The sequence below is a fragment of the Marasmius oreades genome, chromosome 7 (assembly GCF_018924745.1).
Source record: "Marasmius oreades isolate 03SP1 chromosome 7, whole genome shotgun sequence".
Classification (NCBI taxonomy): Eukaryota; Fungi; Basidiomycota; class Agaricomycetes; order Agaricales; family Marasmiaceae; genus Marasmius; species Marasmius oreades.
In genome coordinates, this window is record NC_057329.1 from 699,900 (window position 1) to 714,283 (window position 14,384).

General features: G+C 47.4%; 9 protein-coding genes across 11 annotated transcripts; 7 read left to right on the top strand and 2 right to left on the bottom strand.

Moving 5' to 3' along the window:
* Positions 1-485: 485 nt before the first annotated feature.
* Positions 486-964, top strand: E1B28_010924 (uncharacterized protein; the record flags this gene model as incomplete). Its single annotated transcript, XM_043155911.1, has 3 exons — positions 486-537; positions 597-857; positions 909-964. 3 exons carry the CDS (start codon positions 486-488, stop codon positions 962-964), a joined length of 369 nt encoding a protein of 122 aa, XP_043005693.1.
* Positions 965-2,956: 1,992 nt separating this feature from the next.
* Positions 2,957-4,251, top strand: E1B28_010925 (uncharacterized protein; the record flags this gene model as incomplete). Its single annotated transcript, XM_043155912.1, has 5 exons — positions 2,957-3,359; positions 3,415-3,459; positions 3,551-3,769; positions 3,824-4,083; positions 4,141-4,251. 5 exons carry the CDS (start codon positions 2,957-2,959, stop codon positions 4,249-4,251), a joined length of 1,038 nt encoding a protein of 345 aa, XP_043005694.1.
* Positions 4,252-4,342: 91 nt separating this feature from the next.
* On the top strand, positions 4,343-5,312 carry E1B28_010926 (uncharacterized protein; the record flags this gene model as incomplete). Its single annotated transcript, XM_043155913.1, has 2 exons — positions 4,343-4,611; positions 4,661-5,312. The coding sequence occupies 2 exons, from the start codon at positions 4,343-4,345 to the stop codon at positions 5,310-5,312; spliced, it is 921 nt and encodes a 306-aa protein (XP_043005695.1).
* Positions 5,313-5,347: 35 nt separating this feature from the next.
* On the top strand, positions 5,348-5,866 carry E1B28_010927 (uncharacterized protein; the record flags this gene model as incomplete). Its single annotated transcript, XM_043155914.1, has 1 exon — positions 5,348-5,866. The coding sequence occupies one exon, from the start codon at positions 5,348-5,350 to the stop codon at positions 5,864-5,866; it is 519 nt and encodes a 172-aa protein (XP_043005696.1).
* An 884-nt stretch (positions 5,867-6,750) lies between these two features.
* Positions 6,751-7,627, bottom strand: E1B28_010928 (uncharacterized protein). Its single transcript, XM_043155915.1, has 3 exons — positions 7,526-7,627; positions 7,356-7,475; positions 6,751-7,302 (listed from the first exon to the last, which is right to left on the bottom strand). Exons 1-3 carry the CDS (start codon positions 7,540-7,542, stop codon positions 6,867-6,869), a joined length of 573 nt encoding a protein of 190 aa, XP_043005697.1. The 5' UTR covers positions 7,543-7,627; the 3' UTR covers positions 6,751-6,866.
* A 154-nt stretch (positions 7,628-7,781) lies between these two features.
* Positions 7,782-9,275, top strand: E1B28_010929 (uncharacterized protein). Of its 2 annotated transcripts, none has more exons than XM_043155916.1 (4): positions 7,782-7,955; positions 8,015-8,151; positions 8,210-8,626; positions 8,684-9,275. In XM_043155916.1, exons 1-4 carry the CDS (start codon positions 7,904-7,906, stop codon positions 9,218-9,220), a joined length of 1,143 nt encoding a protein of 380 aa, XP_043005698.1. In that variant the 5' UTR covers positions 7,782-7,903; the 3' UTR covers positions 9,221-9,275. The 2 variants fall into 2 exon arrangements, with proteins under 2 accessions (XP_043005698.1, XP_043005699.1); XM_043155917.1 differs by having other exon boundaries at positions 7,807-7,951.
* Positions 9,276-9,511: 236 nt separating this feature from the next.
* Positions 9,512-10,470, bottom strand: E1B28_010930 (uncharacterized protein). Of its 2 annotated transcripts, XM_043160784.1 has the most exons (3): positions 10,386-10,470; positions 9,975-10,319; positions 9,512-9,922 (listed from the first exon to the last, which is right to left on the bottom strand). In XM_043160784.1, exons 2-3 carry the CDS (start codon positions 10,237-10,239, stop codon positions 9,807-9,809), a joined length of 381 nt encoding a protein of 126 aa, XP_043005700.1. In that variant the 5' UTR covers positions 10,240-10,319; positions 10,386-10,470; the 3' UTR covers positions 9,512-9,806. The 2 variants fall into 2 exon arrangements, with proteins under 2 accessions (XP_043005700.1, XP_043005701.1); XM_043160785.1 differs by having other exon boundaries at positions 9,512-10,319.
* A 175-nt stretch (positions 10,471-10,645) lies between these two features.
* On the top strand, positions 10,646-13,564 carry E1B28_010931 (uncharacterized protein). Its single transcript, XM_043155918.1, has 9 exons — positions 10,646-10,840; positions 10,914-11,356; positions 11,409-12,135; positions 12,192-12,236; positions 12,287-12,349; positions 12,410-12,482; positions 12,548-12,706; positions 12,761-13,084; positions 13,142-13,564. Exons 2-9 carry the CDS (start codon positions 11,001-11,003, stop codon positions 13,345-13,347), a joined length of 1,953 nt encoding a protein of 650 aa, XP_043005702.1. The 5' UTR covers positions 10,646-10,840; positions 10,914-11,000; the 3' UTR covers positions 13,348-13,564.
* Positions 13,565-13,819: 255 nt separating this feature from the next.
* E1B28_010932 (uncharacterized protein) lies at positions 13,820-14,122 on the top strand (the record flags this gene model as incomplete). Its single annotated transcript, XM_043155919.1, has 1 exon — positions 13,820-14,122. The coding sequence occupies one exon, from the start codon at positions 13,820-13,822 to the stop codon at positions 14,120-14,122; it is 303 nt and encodes a 100-aa protein (XP_043005703.1).
* Between the last annotated feature and the right edge of the window lie 262 nt (positions 14,123-14,384).

The following is a 14,384-nucleotide window of genomic DNA, read 5'->3' on the forward strand; positions in this document are numbered from 1 at the left end:
TTGTCAATTACGATAAATTACTCTGAATCAAAATCGCCATTATTTACGCTACTCTGAACAGGATACCGTTCATAGAACACAAACGCAAGGCGATAGGCGAGGCGGGTGACATCGACGACGGTCCTAATACCACTAACGAACAGCCGCCACCGAAACGTGCTCGCTCGACGTCGCTATACCCCGAACTACCTGATGTTAATGGCATGATCCGCGCAGGATTTGTCGAGAGATATCTTCCCGGGACGTGCTCCAACGATAACGACAAGGCTCATATACTCCGTAACATCGTTAATGAACTCTCCAGGAATTCCCAGCGGGAGGAAGTCCTCAACCTTAAATTCACAGATCTGAGGTACTGCCACAAACGATGCCGAGTTGGGGAGCATTGTCGGCGATTGTTTTCAAAACGAGCGATTGGAAAGCACTCTTCGAGGATCCAAGTTGATTCAATGTGCTGTTAATTGGTGGTCATCTTTATTTACACGATGGGTTCAGGACTGCGACGTCGACCTTTAAGTAGTGGCGATACAACACAGTGTAAGAGTGCCTTTCGATTCTTTCCCCAGACTTGACTTATCTGTTACATTTTCATCTAGTACAATGTACGCTCTACGGTCGCCTCTGTCAATCCCTCACACATTTGCAACAAATTTCAAAGAAGCGTTTGAAATGGATTACTGTGCTCCATGTCCCGATATTCTCCTACGGACCATGGACAAATACCATATACGCATTCTACTATAATCGCTCCTTCTCTGTTATCCAATCGTCGGGAATGGGGAAATCGCGCCTGATGGATCACTTTGCCACACTTCGGTTCACGATTCCTTTCAGCATCCAGGAGTCCGATGCAAACAGTACGTTCTTTCCCATAATCCTGTTTGTACTTTTGTATTTACTTCCCTCAGCTTACCCTTCCTTTGACGACCAAGTTCGCGACTTTCTCGATAGGATTCAACCATGAAGTGGATGCAGCGACACGACCCCTTGTCTTCTTACAAGCTCTTTTTAACGAAACGGTCGCTGAATTTCCAATCATACCCCAAGGGAAAGCCGCAAGAGATTGCTGGTAAATGGTACCAATGGATGAAGGACGGGGTACAAACAGAACCATGTTCTATGACCGAGTGGTGCAAAAGGCTCGAGAGGTGCGTGTAATTAGTACAGTATCACGACTATTACCCGTTTTTGACTCGCGATTTTGGCAGCCAGTGGAACTTTCAAAGGCCAAAAATGTCCAAAAAATCTCTCGACGAACATGAAAAGGATTTGAGGGCCGCAGCCCAGTCGCTTGTCGAGCGTTTATAGAAGCTCTACAAGAAGGAGAGGGATGAATTTTGTGCAATTGTCTACTTTGATGAAGCACACACCCTGTTTTCACCATGGAACAGCAGTGGTGTGCATCAACGCAACCCCTACTTTGCTTTGATGCATGTCTTAAGCATGATGTCCGACAAATGAATCTTCTTCGTTTTCTTGTCCACGAGTTCTCGCCTTCTACATCCTCCAATCAGGCTCAGGTCTGGAAATACAGCTATGCGTTGCGGGGTGTTCGTTCTGCAGAAATCATCGAGGTTAGATCCCCGTGATGGAGCGGCCCTATGCCCAGGTCCTGGTTTAGCTGATTGTCGCAGGCTTGGATTGCTGCCCCTCGTTTGAGCAGTTCGGTTACACATTCCAAATTGAACGATTCGTGGTCGCCAAGGCGGACAAAATGGGAAAAGTTTATCCACGTGTTGGCAAAGGTGACTCTGAGTTCAGGATCATCCTTGTATGCGTGAACAGGGCTCAGCGACGGTTTGCCGATCTTGTCTATTTCCATGCAGCTTGGGGTGGAGAAGTCCGGAGTTGAGATCATGACGATGAAGAAAGATAGCAACACTCCTTCTGCCAATACACGCTGTAGTACGAGTTCTGCTCCGGCTGATAGTTATTCTATCGTGCTCTATGACTGTACTAAGGCCACGTACTCCTGCGTCGGTAACCACGGGGCAACATATCGGAGTCTCCTTACAGAACCAAGCCGCTCCAACATTATCCGACCTAAACCGGAACTGCTTCCTGAAGCTCAATAATTGAACCCTGGTTGAATGAAGAGTGTTATGGATTGGCGGAATTAATGGATTTTGGGTTGCTTTGAGTACTCGTCGTGGGGACGCAAGGAATAAGTCGGTGATGGATCCGGATCCCTGTAAGGATGTCAATCATTTGGCGTATCATGAGAATGCCCACTCGATGTTGGTTTCTCTCCATTCAAGGCTGTTTGATTTTTGTTCCGGTTTTTTTTTGTCATTTGCCATACCGCGCCGTATGTGGCTTGCAGCGGATGTTATGTATTGATATTTCTATAATTCTATTAATTCTATTAATGGTTTGCCCCTAGTACGTTGTCTTCCAATGCCTCTGGTACGGCAAGAACTTCAATTTCGTGGCATCTCGTTGAGGAAATTGTTCACTATCATGTAGCGATGGTGTCTTGACCAGCGGAGGCACTCGTTCAGAGAAAATGGTCTGCCGGATTGAAGAGGTTTTCTGAATTGGGGACTCGGAAAAGGATATTTCTCCTCTCGGCATCACATTATCTTCCCAATATCTCCGACGGTGCTCAATAGTCTCCGTCTTCCTGGAGGCTGCGATAGTCTGTCCAGCCTTGGGGTTGGGCGTTTAGCGCTTAGCAGTGGCCCGAGGTGTAGCGTACGCACTCCACCCTCTGTTTACAAACTGCCAGGTCATCTCTCTCTCTCTTATCTACGGACCTATCTTTCTTCTGGGAACTCCTCAACAGGACGGAGTCGATCTGGGTGGACTATACTGGTTTGATTATGGTCGACCGACTGAGGAATCAGTGACAATCGCCCTTGCACCGTCACAGCTGTGTCTCCGACGCGCGTGTCCTTTTCTTTAACTACCTTCACCATCGACGACCACTGAAAAACGAAAAAATATATCGTATTTCATGGAAAACAAACGCAAGGCGATAGGCGAGAGGCAAGACGATGAACAACGCACGGCGGGTGAGGTCGACGACGGTCCTAGTACCAATAACGAACAGCCACCACCGAAACGTGCTCGCACGACGTCACTATACCCCGAACTACCTGATGTTAATGGCATCATCCTCGAAGAGTTCGTCGAGAGTTATCTTCCCAAGAAGTGCTCCAACGATAAAGAAAAGGCTTATATACTCCATAACCTCGTTCATGAACTCTCTGGTAACTCCCAGTGGGAGGAGGTCCTCAACCTCGAATTCAAAGTTTTGGACCACTGCAAGACTGCTGTTACGAACGATGCCGATTTGGGGAACATTGTCAGCGATGGTTTCAAGGCGAACGATTGGAAACCACTCTTCGAGGATCCAAGTTGGTTTAATATCTTGTTTATGGGTTATCACCTTTATTTACACGGTCGGTTCAGGATTGCGACGTCGACCGTCTTCAAGTAGTAGCGGTACAGCAAAGTGTAAGAGCGCCTCTCTATTCTTTCCGCTCGCTTTACTTATCAGTTGCACGTTCATCTCCGTCGCCGTCAATCCCTAAAACATCTGCAACAGACTTCAAAGTAGCATTTGAAGAGACGCACCGTTCCCCGTTCCCCAATATTCTCCTTTCGGCCATGGACCTGTACCATCTGGACCACCCATACTATAATCGCTCGTTCCCCGTGGTCCAGTCGTCGGGAATGGGCAAATCACGTCTGATGGATCACTCTGCCACACTTCGGTTTGCTATCCCTTTCAATATCCATGAAGGGACGGACTCTGGTGCAGAACGTAGGTTGTTCCTAAGAATCCTATTTGTACTCTTGTCCTTACCTCCCCTTATAGCGTACCCTCCCATTGACCATCAGGTCCGCGACTTTCTTACGAAAAATTTCACGAACGATTTGGGCGCCTTGACACGGCCTCTTGTCTTCTTGCAAGCGCTTTTCAACAAAACGGTCACCGAACTCGAATCTTACACGACTGAAGAGCCACAAAAGATTGCTCGTAAATGGTACAACTGGATGAAGGAGGGGTCAACTGTAGATGGAGTTGGTACGAATAGAACTGATTTCTATGACCGAGTAGTACAAGAGGCTCGAAAGGTGCGTGTACTCGTACGGCGTAACGACTGCACCTGTTCTGACTCAGAGTTTGGTCAGCTGGAAGAGCTAAAACCCGTAAATGTCAAATACCCTCTCCAAGGTCGTGCAAATGATTTGAAAGCTGCAGCAACATCACTCGTGGAATCTCTACGGGAGGCGGACAGATAGATTTTGTGCAATTGTCTATTTTGATGAAGCCCACACCCTGTTTTCACCGTCAACCAGCAACCCGTATCTTGCTTTGATGCACGTCTTAAGCATGATTTCCGATAGGCAGATCTTCTTTGTTTTCGTGTCCACGGACTCCAGCCTTCTGTCCACAAATTCCGGATTTCAATCATTCGCACCAAGCAATGTTTCATACCCATCCATTCGAGTTCAAAAAAGTAACAAACTTATCCCACCTTTTTTCGAACTTCCATTTGACACCTTTTCTCATGGCTTTACGACGCAAGTAACGCAGGCGGGAAAATTGACACTTTCAGGAGTTTGCGAGCTGGGACAGATAGCCAGGTTTGGTCGCCCGTTGTAAGTGGGATGAAGCTGCACTACATTGTCTTTTCAACTTGAATCATAGGTGGTACTCTTATTATCAGAGCCTCCCGAAGGCAGAGAAGGGAAAAACGGTAGATCTGGCGGTGATTAAATTGCGAGGTGGTGCATCATCTTCTGGACATCTGGCAGAATTGGCAGCACTCGATTCACGCGTTCTCATTGGGTTTGATCCAACTTATATACCCTCGCACACAGCACAGACAGAGCTTGTGAAATCGCATATGCCATGCGTCTTCAACATTCCTGAGGACCGAGAATACGTTTCCACCGTATATCCAACTGAGCCAATGCTCTCGGAAGCAGCAGGACGTATCCTCAATACGGACGTGTCTATTGTTGATAGGGCCCCGGCTATACTTGGGGATGCTTTGAAAACAGGGTTGCTTGCGCAGGAGGAACGTGGGCAACTCGTCGCTCGAACTCTTCTGACCGTCGCACACGACGAGGCTGCCAAGCTCGATTCAAGCTCGACATTCGAGCTGCTGTACCATCGGCCAATCCGACTAGTACAGTTTTTGGAGAAGCTTCTCGCACCCAAGATCTGGGAATTGGTCCGCCATGCGACCCTGTTCACGCATACAAGGATGATCTCGATCTCGAACTCGCCTTTGCCAATACCTGGATCAACTTTTCCCATTTCTCCCGCCTCGGCGACCGCAAATCGTACAATGTGAAATGTGCAACTCAACTACTCAAGCGAGGGGTAGCAATGCAAACATATGACAGTCAGGAAAACGTGGATGTTGGAATACAGCTCCACAACGGGGATCCAACCTCTGTGATTTCTCTAGAACAAACCAGCATTGCTCAATTTCAAGTCGCAAATGTCCCGCGCCGCGAAACTGTATTTCCAAACCCAAGTCCAATTGCAGAATGTCGCGATGATTTGCCGATCCTGTCTGTTTCCATGCAGCTCGGGGTGGAGAAGTCCGGAGTTGAGATTATGACGACGCATATTGATAGCGACGCTCCTGCTGGTCATACACCCTCTAGCGCGAGCTCTGCTCCGACTGACATTGAACGACGCCATTATTCTATCGTGCTCTATGGCTGTACTGAGGCCACGTACTCCTGCATCAGTAATCACGGGTCGGAATATCAGAATCTTCTTCAAACAGAGCTGACGTCGTTTCAATACTACTCAAGAGCACATCACCCTGTCTTTCTTCGTGCACTTCATAAATTGCAACCTGGGTCGGACGTAGAGTCCATGGATTGGGAGGATTGATGGATTTCATTGGCATTCGTAATGCAAGGAATAATTCGGCGATGGATACCTGGTACGGATGTCAATCTGATGTAGCACGAGAATGTCTACCCGATGTCCTTAGCTTGACCGGTTTTTCTCCCTTCAAGGCTGTTTTCTTTTTGTTCCAGGTTTTTTGTCTCTTATAGTATGGACAATGCTCGTGCCGTATGTGGTTCACAGCGGATACCTTCTGTCTATCCTGTACAATGAATGTATTACATACAGTACTGTCTAACAAGTAGGCTGAACGAGGACTGTATGGTCGAAGGATTATGAACATGGTTTACAGTGTGGTGCTCATGATTATGTATAATGCGGTGAAGTAAACGTTTCTTTCCTGTCAGATATCCCTCAGTACAGGGTGGTTGTTCTCTAAACCCACGACTCATTCGAGGCTCCTTTATATCCGGGGCTCAACGAGTGGCAGCACACCACATCAGGAAACGAAATGCAGCACATAGCTCACCCAGCCCAAGATGCAGCACACTCAACTCAAATGCAACGCACTCGTGAGAAGTGCAGCACACTCAACTTCCGAAACAATTTCCGGATGTGCTGTGGCTTCTTCATGTAAGTCATTAAAATTTAAACCTATGATGTGGTTGTGTCTTGCGCACCACAGTGTAGTGGCACGGCGTCGGCGTGTACTACTAGGTTGGTGAGAATATGTACATCTCGACCGCAATTATGATGAGGGAAAAGGATCTTTTCTGGTCGTTGTAATCCGTGGCAAACTGCAATCCAGCTGGTCTTGAAGCTTGCATGCTCTGCAACTGAGGCTCAAAACACGAATTGTCCGAACGATATTGGCTTGTCGAAGGCCGGACAAGACATCGTGTCTTTTGCAATTCACGGTTTATAGATCGAGAAAACGAGTGATGGTTGAAATTTGAAACGTTATACACCATACAACGCACGTCGAAAATTGGCAGTCAAGCTTCAAGCTTCACTGTCGTGTAAGACGACAGAAGTCCTATCGCTACATCCATTTCCCCAAAATCCATCTCGGCTCCTCCTCAATCCCCAAATCCTTCGCAATCTTCTTTAACACCCCCAACAATGGCGGCCCACCCGGTGCAACCACTCCCTTGTCCTTCCGCCCAATTGCAAAACACAAAATAAACTCCGCTTTTTCAAGGCCCTCCTCGTCTTTTGCTGTCGTCTCCCAAAATTGAACCCTATATCTCGAACACACATGTCCCAACACGCGATCAGTCCGAATTCCAAGAGTCATCGCATCTGGGTTGGGCCCGATGTGAGGTCCGTATAACTTGGGGTCTTTTCTGAAAGAAGGGTCTTCCTCAAAGCGACGAATACAAGATTGAGGGATGGGGAACCCATAAAGGTATCGTTCATCGAATGCTAGATTGGAGAGGTCTGGAGGAGGTGGGGGGGGTTCCCGTTCAACATCTATACTGCTAGAATGAATGGTTGAGCTCGTGCGTGTGATAGGTATGAGAACGCTCACAACTTGAATGGTTGACTACGATCAAGGGCTCCATCGACTGGGCGGAGAACATACTCGGGTGGTTGCATCTCCCTCCACCTGGGGTTGTACATTTGATCCCAGATTGTTGTATAATCGACACTAAAGTCAAAGTTGAACGAGTAACATACTATGGTAGAAGAAGGACCAACCTTGTACTAGATGACATGATAGAAGAACGCACAGCCGAAGCTCGCACCTTAGGCAGGATGTTCCTTGTACATAATTTCTAACGTCCCTTAGTTGACACTTGCAGCACACCCGAAGAAGACACGAGTTACCGAGACTCAGGCTACACTACTATAATTACAAGTACGAGTTCGAATACATGAATCAGCGGCGTTTACCCCGACTGGAAGTGGGTACGGGTCATGGCCGAGTTTCCCGGTGGGTGCGCAGGCTCCTGATAAGGAGTCCAACTAAACGCGTCTAAACGCGTCCACACTCACCTTCATGTTAAAAATCCCACCGAATAACACACTCTCGTCCTCCTCCTCGGGTTCAATACTTCCCCTCCATTGTCTCCGGAAATGCCTGTGGATGCAACCACGCCAATACACCAGGCTCACATTATCGAAGTAGGTGAGTTAGCGAATCGCGATTTTCTGGTGATACTTACAGATTTACTGGAATGGCTTCAGGCTCGTCATACGAACAATATGTGGGGCGGGTCGACAACCCTGATCCCTCGAAATCAGAGGCTGAGGCAGAAACTTTCATTCTGCCACTCCTTTGGCCTAGCTACTCGCCTCTTACAGTCCAAAGATTTCTTGAAGATGTTCGCCTCATCCCGTCATTCTGTGTAATTGCCTAGTTCACTTACTCGTGCCTTCTAGCTGTCGTCGACCACAACTGACTTCAAAACCCTCACCAACCTTTCTCACTTCTGTGACCGAAGCTCCGTTATCGCTCTCACCCAATATTATAGTTGTACTCTGCTAAGAGCACCACCTCGATATGGAAAGACCTCCATAGTATCGATGCTTAGCTACTTCTATGACGTTCGCCACAAAGACGATTTCGCATATGCTTTCCGTTATTCGGAAGACATGTCAACGTGGATGCCAAACAATCACTATGTTCTGAAACTAGAGTTTGGAAGCTTGGATGTGAAGAGTCAGGACTTCAATCTGAACGATGAGTTGAACAAAGCGCTAGAAGACTTTGTCAAGCAGTACAGTCTTTTACCGGAAGGCAAAGAATGGAAAGAGTTGGAGGATAAGGATCCTGTTACGACCCTTAGCAATGTCATGGTGAGTTCGTCCTGGTGATTTGTATCATTGCATTGGCTCATTCACGTGCTTTTGCAGTCAGTGACCCGACCTCGAAAGCATGGCTTGGTTGTCCTCGTTGACGACTACGATTCTCCCTTCTGGGCTGCCTACGAGTTCCCGGACAAACGAGACGAAATCAAAAGGAGTTTATACAAGTTCTTCGGGGCACTTCTATGCTGGAAGAGATGCCAAGTCATCTCGGTGATATTTTTTACGGGAACGCAACAAATCCTCTCTACAGTCTCGGAGGCGACGTGGGAAGAGGCACACGATATCGTCGTCCAAGAGGACACCGACAAGCTCGCTGGTTTCTGTCGAGAGGATGTCTTCTACATCGCGAATGTGATGCAATGGACATTTCACGGACTGCGGTTGGCGGAACTCGCAGATGAGTTTCTGGAATCGGAGGAGGCCAAGGAGCAGTTGGAGCAAGGAGCGGGCTGGTACGAGTTCTCCTGTCACACTGTCCTAGACTTCTTTCACAAGAGGCTGGCGGAAAAGGGTAAGGCAGTCACAGGGTACGTTCCCTTACGCACGGAACAACGGATCGTGAACAGTCCTATCTTTCCGTAGAGGTGTGTCACTGTTGACTTGCTCTGTATCGTTTTATTACTACATCGAATCAGTCGTATGTGTTATAAGAAACTCCCCAGTCTAATTGAAGCCGCGTACGATGGCCTGGCCATAAACGAGCGCATATGGCTATCATGCTCTATGACTGTACTATGGACACGTACTCCTGCGTCGATGTGAAAATAGGGCTGTTCAATTCTAAATTTTCAAAGGTTGCAATTCAAACTCCGCCCGTCCAATCAGGTGCCTCCATTTTCACCCCCTCGTTCATCGTTCTGGCTGGTCCCCAATTGCGCTCCTTAGAAAACATAATCTATAAGTCTTTAAGTCTCTATATCACTATAGTATTCCCCGTTTTATAATGTGATATAAATAAGACTAATTGACAGCTAGAAGAATCCACTTGATCTACTTGCAGCAGTGGCAGCTAATAAACCTCCTCCTCACTCAACCCAACCACCGAACTTCAAACGTAACTCTCTGATTGCTCGTGTTACACGCCTGCAGTATAAAACAACGGTGCCTGCACCGATTGCGACCTTCAGTGCAGTATCTTGTATTGGTGAAGCCAGTTGACCGTAACATATTAGGAATGTGCCAAGTTGGTGCTTGAGATGGCGCTGAGGTTTTCGGCCCTTCGACTGGAACAATGGGTTCGGAGCGAGAAGCTTGACAAGAGTGTCGAACATATCATGGCTGACTCTGTAATCAAAAATCAAAGTGAGGTAAGAAAAAAGTATAACTAGTACGATACCGGAAAACAGAGCGGAACTGGCGGTCAGGAAGTTGCAGCAAGCACTCAAGAAAGTCTTTTTACTTCGGAAACTGGAAATATGGACCCCTTCTACCATCACCACAAAGTGTACATGCCATCTCCAACCATCTTGCACCAAGTGCCCATCACAAAACTGCCACTTCTTCGTTGTCCTCCAAGTCCTCCACATCTTCCTCTGAGTCAGATTCCTCTTCAAGGATATCGGCCGCCCCAAGAAGATGTTGTGCATCCGTGAGAATAGCATTCACGCGTTGAGTTATGGTCACAGTTGGCATGAGATGGCAGAAAAAGAAGTTGGATATAAAGGAACAGGTGTTGATGAAGCTAGAGGGAAATTGAATGGGGGAAAAGTTCAGAAATCATAGAGAACATATGATAAAATAGGCATACCGAATTTTGGTCCTTACGAGTGACAGCTGCACCGTGAGGCTGGACGTCGAACGAGACGGCGGGACGATGCGGGCAGAAAAAGACTGGGCGCTTACAGGCCGGGGTGCCCGATTGAACCGACGATGGGGCGGAGTTTGAATTACATGGTTTGCAACGTTTGAAAATTTAGAATTGAACAGCCCTAATAGTTTGTTCTACAGGATGTATAATATGTGCTGAGGTAAACTCCAGTGGTTGTTCTCAAAACCTACTACCATATCCAAATATGATTTACCGCCTCAAACACTTCTGTCCACGGCAACTCGCAGCTGTCTATTAAGGATTTTAGCCAAGAAAAAGCAGCTAGAGCAACATTGCTGCTACGGAGTCGGGGTAATATGCCATTCATTCTGTCAGATCTTCTCAGTCTGACAGGCTGTTCGAGAGTGGGTTTCTGATTCAGTCGTCTCCAGGCAGTACGTTCTTTTGTACTCCGATATTGAATGACAGACTGACGGCTAGATCCCATTCATTTATTTAAACTCGAAGCTATGCAAAGAAGTCAAGCCAGAACTCATGCGAACCCGGGATACCTCTCTATAAAGCTGAATTCCTGCGCACGATTTCCTACAGACCATGGACATCGCCCACGAAAGTCGTGTCTACGCTCGTGCACTTTACCCTCTTGGCCATGGATGTGCACTCTGGATTCCTGAACCAAACGACGCACTTTCAGAACCATATCGAGAAACGGGTGTACGAATTGGCGACGTCGGAATCCTGACAATTGATGGTGGTTTCGACTTCATCTTCAACATCTGCTGCTCTGCAGATGATCCTATCAACCAATACGGAGTGCCCGAAGGATTTCAACCTTTAGCCTGGGATGGAAGAAGATTTGAAAGGGCCAATCGTTTTCGAGCTGGAATACCTCTGTGTAGTCGCGACACGAAGCAATGGGATCTCAGTGTTAGAGGAGTGGCTTCATTACCGTGAGTAACGTACTTTTGAATCTCAATTCAAGTCTGTCTAATCTGTCTAAAGTGGACTTCCTGCTGGCGCAGGCGGTGGAATCCGCATTCGATTTTGTCGAGACCGAGGTGCAATCTTGATGCCGCCAAAGGGAGCGAGTCGAGTTGACTGCCACAATCTCTCCCTCTTTCGAGAATACGCAGAACGACATTATGCCAACTGGTACCAGTTCTTGAACGGGACGCTAGGCAGAGAGGCTGAAAACGGAGCATTATATCTCATAACTGGTTTTGACAAGACCGATTGCTGGGAAAACGCTGTTGTCTGCACCACATCCAACAAACAATCTTGTGAAGTGATCTTCACCACGGGTGGCTTAGGGTTCGAGGGCCATCTGAAGTTGTCTCGCTCATCCATTCTGCAGTCGTCAGTTTCAAGTCGGTGCTCTGTCGATAATTCCAAACATAATCAGGCTCTCTTTATCCGAGGTTTTCGTGTATCCATGCGACGTGGAATTCGGTCTGTCTGGAGGAGGACTGAAGCGGACGTGGTCAGTACATATGATGCTTCTTGGAGAGATAGTCTCGGCAGAAAGGACGGCGATCCTCCGTTCAGTCGAACGCGTCCATCCTCGTCTGGATCAGATTCATCCCAGAGCGGTTCCGGATCCTCTGGAATATCTAAGAGTAGTTTCGGATGGCAAGACGAACTATTATCTTCCCCTTCTGATGTGTTCTACTATCACGGCGATAGTAGTAACACCAGCCTTGGAGAAGAAGATGTCATGCCGATAACACAGGTTCGTCCCTAGTATTGCTGGAGTTCCGTTATGAGTATTTCAACTCGACTATCCAGGTGTATCATCCCTTGGACATTATCAATGAACACATTCTACAATCCGTATGTATCCCTTCATTGCCAATGGCATGATCACTGACCACCAGTTGCAGAGGAGAGACGCCGAAGTTGTAATTACTCATGACAATGACCTTGTTTCACTATTGCAGAGAGAAGTGCGTGGGGTTTACATTGATTTTGAAGGTCTAATTATGGATCTTTTTGTACACTTTCAGGATACGGATATACCCGAAGACCAGATTTTGATCAGCCGCCTGGAGGAACAACTTCATATCAAGGTGGAGGAAGGTATACAGCGCTTTCCTTCCTAACCGCCCGTATCCTATGCTCAACGCCATCGTGGCTGCTCCAAGGTTGTGCGCGTCTCGCACTCCGACCCAGAACATTCATTTCTACAAATCATATTCAACAGAGGTCGTCCGAGGAACTTTGTAACATTCGAGGGAACGAAGGATATACTTACCAATCGAATCAATCTTCAAGTTCTCGTGATTATGTCGTTACCGCGGGAGGTGAGTTCACTCTTCTAATTGAAGTCAGCCTATCTCACACCGCTCGCATTTAAGATCACACTGACACGAGTGTCCCGGAAGCACTTGTTCCAAATGACTTGGGCGATTCTCAATCAGATGAAAATCCGTTCTTTTACTCTCCGTTCTCTCCATCGGATGTCATCTCGGAGGAACCTCTTTTGTCTCAAGAAGCCGTTCGGCCCTCAACCTGCTGTCCTGCATCTTATACGCGAACGGCGGCCTCCTCCAATTGTTCCAGGATGGACCCGCGTCCTCAAACGGCAACAACAAGCGGCCAACCTAAACGTAAACCCGTGTACTTGTGCGATGTGCCGGGCTGTGGATCACCAGTATTTGATGAAAGACGTGATCTTGTCTGTGAGTTCCTTCCTTTCACTAGAGTTCATTCACCCGTTTCCTAAAACTTCGTCGTAGATCATATTCTTTCGTCTCATCAAGCTACTGCTAAAAATTATCAATGCTCACGATGCCATGACTGTTTTCCGAGCCGACAAGACTTGACTCTACATTTCTTGTCGGGTGAATCTCGTTGTGCAAGCCCGGAACCGAAGAGGATCAGATTTGAGGCTGCTGTACACGATGGGACGAAGATGAGACTTGTTCGTCGTATGCAAACTTGAGCTCGTTTCAATTCAGTATTCATTACGAGCGCATTCGGTAGTCTACACTTCTCTTGTAGTCCGCGGTTGAACTCGTTAAATCAAACCTAACGCATCGCGCACGGTATATCCCTCATGACATACACAGGTTGAGATATCGATGAAACGTTGCTCTTATTCCCTGGCCCACAAATGATCGTCTCCTTGTCTTCTGGCATTGATATTAAAATCGCTTCCCCAGTGCATTGTCGACTCTCTGAATGAATCAAAGTAATTAGCTATGTCAGGACAGGATCGAGCTCCTTTCGAGTGATGAACGTCATGATGCTAATCACACCGCTCGTTAATTCTAATTCTCCAACTCCCTAAACGACTAATTCCCACTTCGGTTATCGTCCAAGGCCATGATGTCCGTTCTCTGCGTAACACTCTCGGGTTCCTTGGTCCAACCTTGGTCACCCATCCCTTTCCGGAACCTCCAATCTTTGACCCGATGTCAGTGATATTGATCTTGACAGATGGCCAAGTCGAAACATTCGAATCTCGGGTTCTATGTAGGCCAGTGTCGTACTATTCGAGCTGTTTCTTTTGGTCTACGAAATTTTTAAGACCTAAGCGGTCTGAGCAGCGAGCTGACGCAGACACTGCTCCCAGAATCACTTCAACTCTTACATCCATCATTTTACCAATGCGCGTCCCGTTCACTCGTCCAGAGACCGAAGAAATAGGCAAACTACTAGACCGGCTCTCCAAATCGAAAACGTTATCGGCAGTGAAAAGTGGTAGAAGAATCTGATACAGGTACGCAATTGGATCATATTCTCACAGATTGCAACGCTGACTTTAGTCTTCCCTCTCTTTGCAGACTCAGACGAACTGGTATTGGTCGTTCTCGAAACCGCCTTGAACGCATTGTAAACGTCGCCCGTTACATCACCCACACCCATCGCCAGCCTCATCAAATTAGTACACTCGAAACATCTTTCTCGCAGCTCACCATGCCAACCAAGCACTTCTATTTGTATCTGATAAGCCTCCGCCGGTTGTAATGCACTTTG

What these genes read in the sequence shown, in the direction of transcription:
- E1B28_010928 (XM_043155915.1), bottom strand. An exon ending in CGTAGTCAACCATTCAAGTT is followed by an intron (nt 7,303 to 7,355) that starts GTGAGCGTTCTC and finishes TCATTCTAGCAG; the next exon opens with TATAGATGTTGAACGGGAAC.
- E1B28_010929 (XM_043155916.1), top strand. Translation starts at nt 7,904, where the DNA reads ATGCCTGTGGATGCAACCACGCCAATACACCAGGCTCACATTATCGAA. An exon ending in TCCAAAGATTTCTTGAAGAT is followed by an intron (nt 8,152 to 8,209) that starts GTTCGCCTCATC and finishes CGTGCCTTCTAG; the next exon opens with CTGTCGTCGACCACAACTGA. An exon ending in CGACCCTTAGCAATGTCATG is followed by an intron (nt 8,627 to 8,683) that starts GTGAGTTCGTCC and finishes GTGCTTTTGCAG; the next exon opens with TCAGTGACCCGACCTCGAAA.
- E1B28_010930 (XM_043160785.1), bottom strand. Translation starts at nt 10,239, where the DNA reads ATGCTATTCTCACGGATGCACAACATCTTCTTGGGGCGGCCGATATCC.
- E1B28_010931 (XM_043155918.1), top strand. Translation starts at nt 11,001, where the DNA reads ATGGACATCGCCCACGAAAGTCGTGTCTACGCTCGTGCACTTTACCCT. An exon ending in ATGAACACATTCTACAATCC is followed by an intron (nt 12,237 to 12,286) that starts GTATGTATCCCT and finishes CACCAGTTGCAG; the next exon opens with AGGAGAGACGCCGAAGTTGT. An exon ending in TTATGTCGTTACCGCGGGAG is followed by an intron (nt 12,707 to 12,760) that starts GTGAGTTCACTC and finishes CTCGCATTTAAG; the next exon opens with ATCACACTGACACGAGTGTC.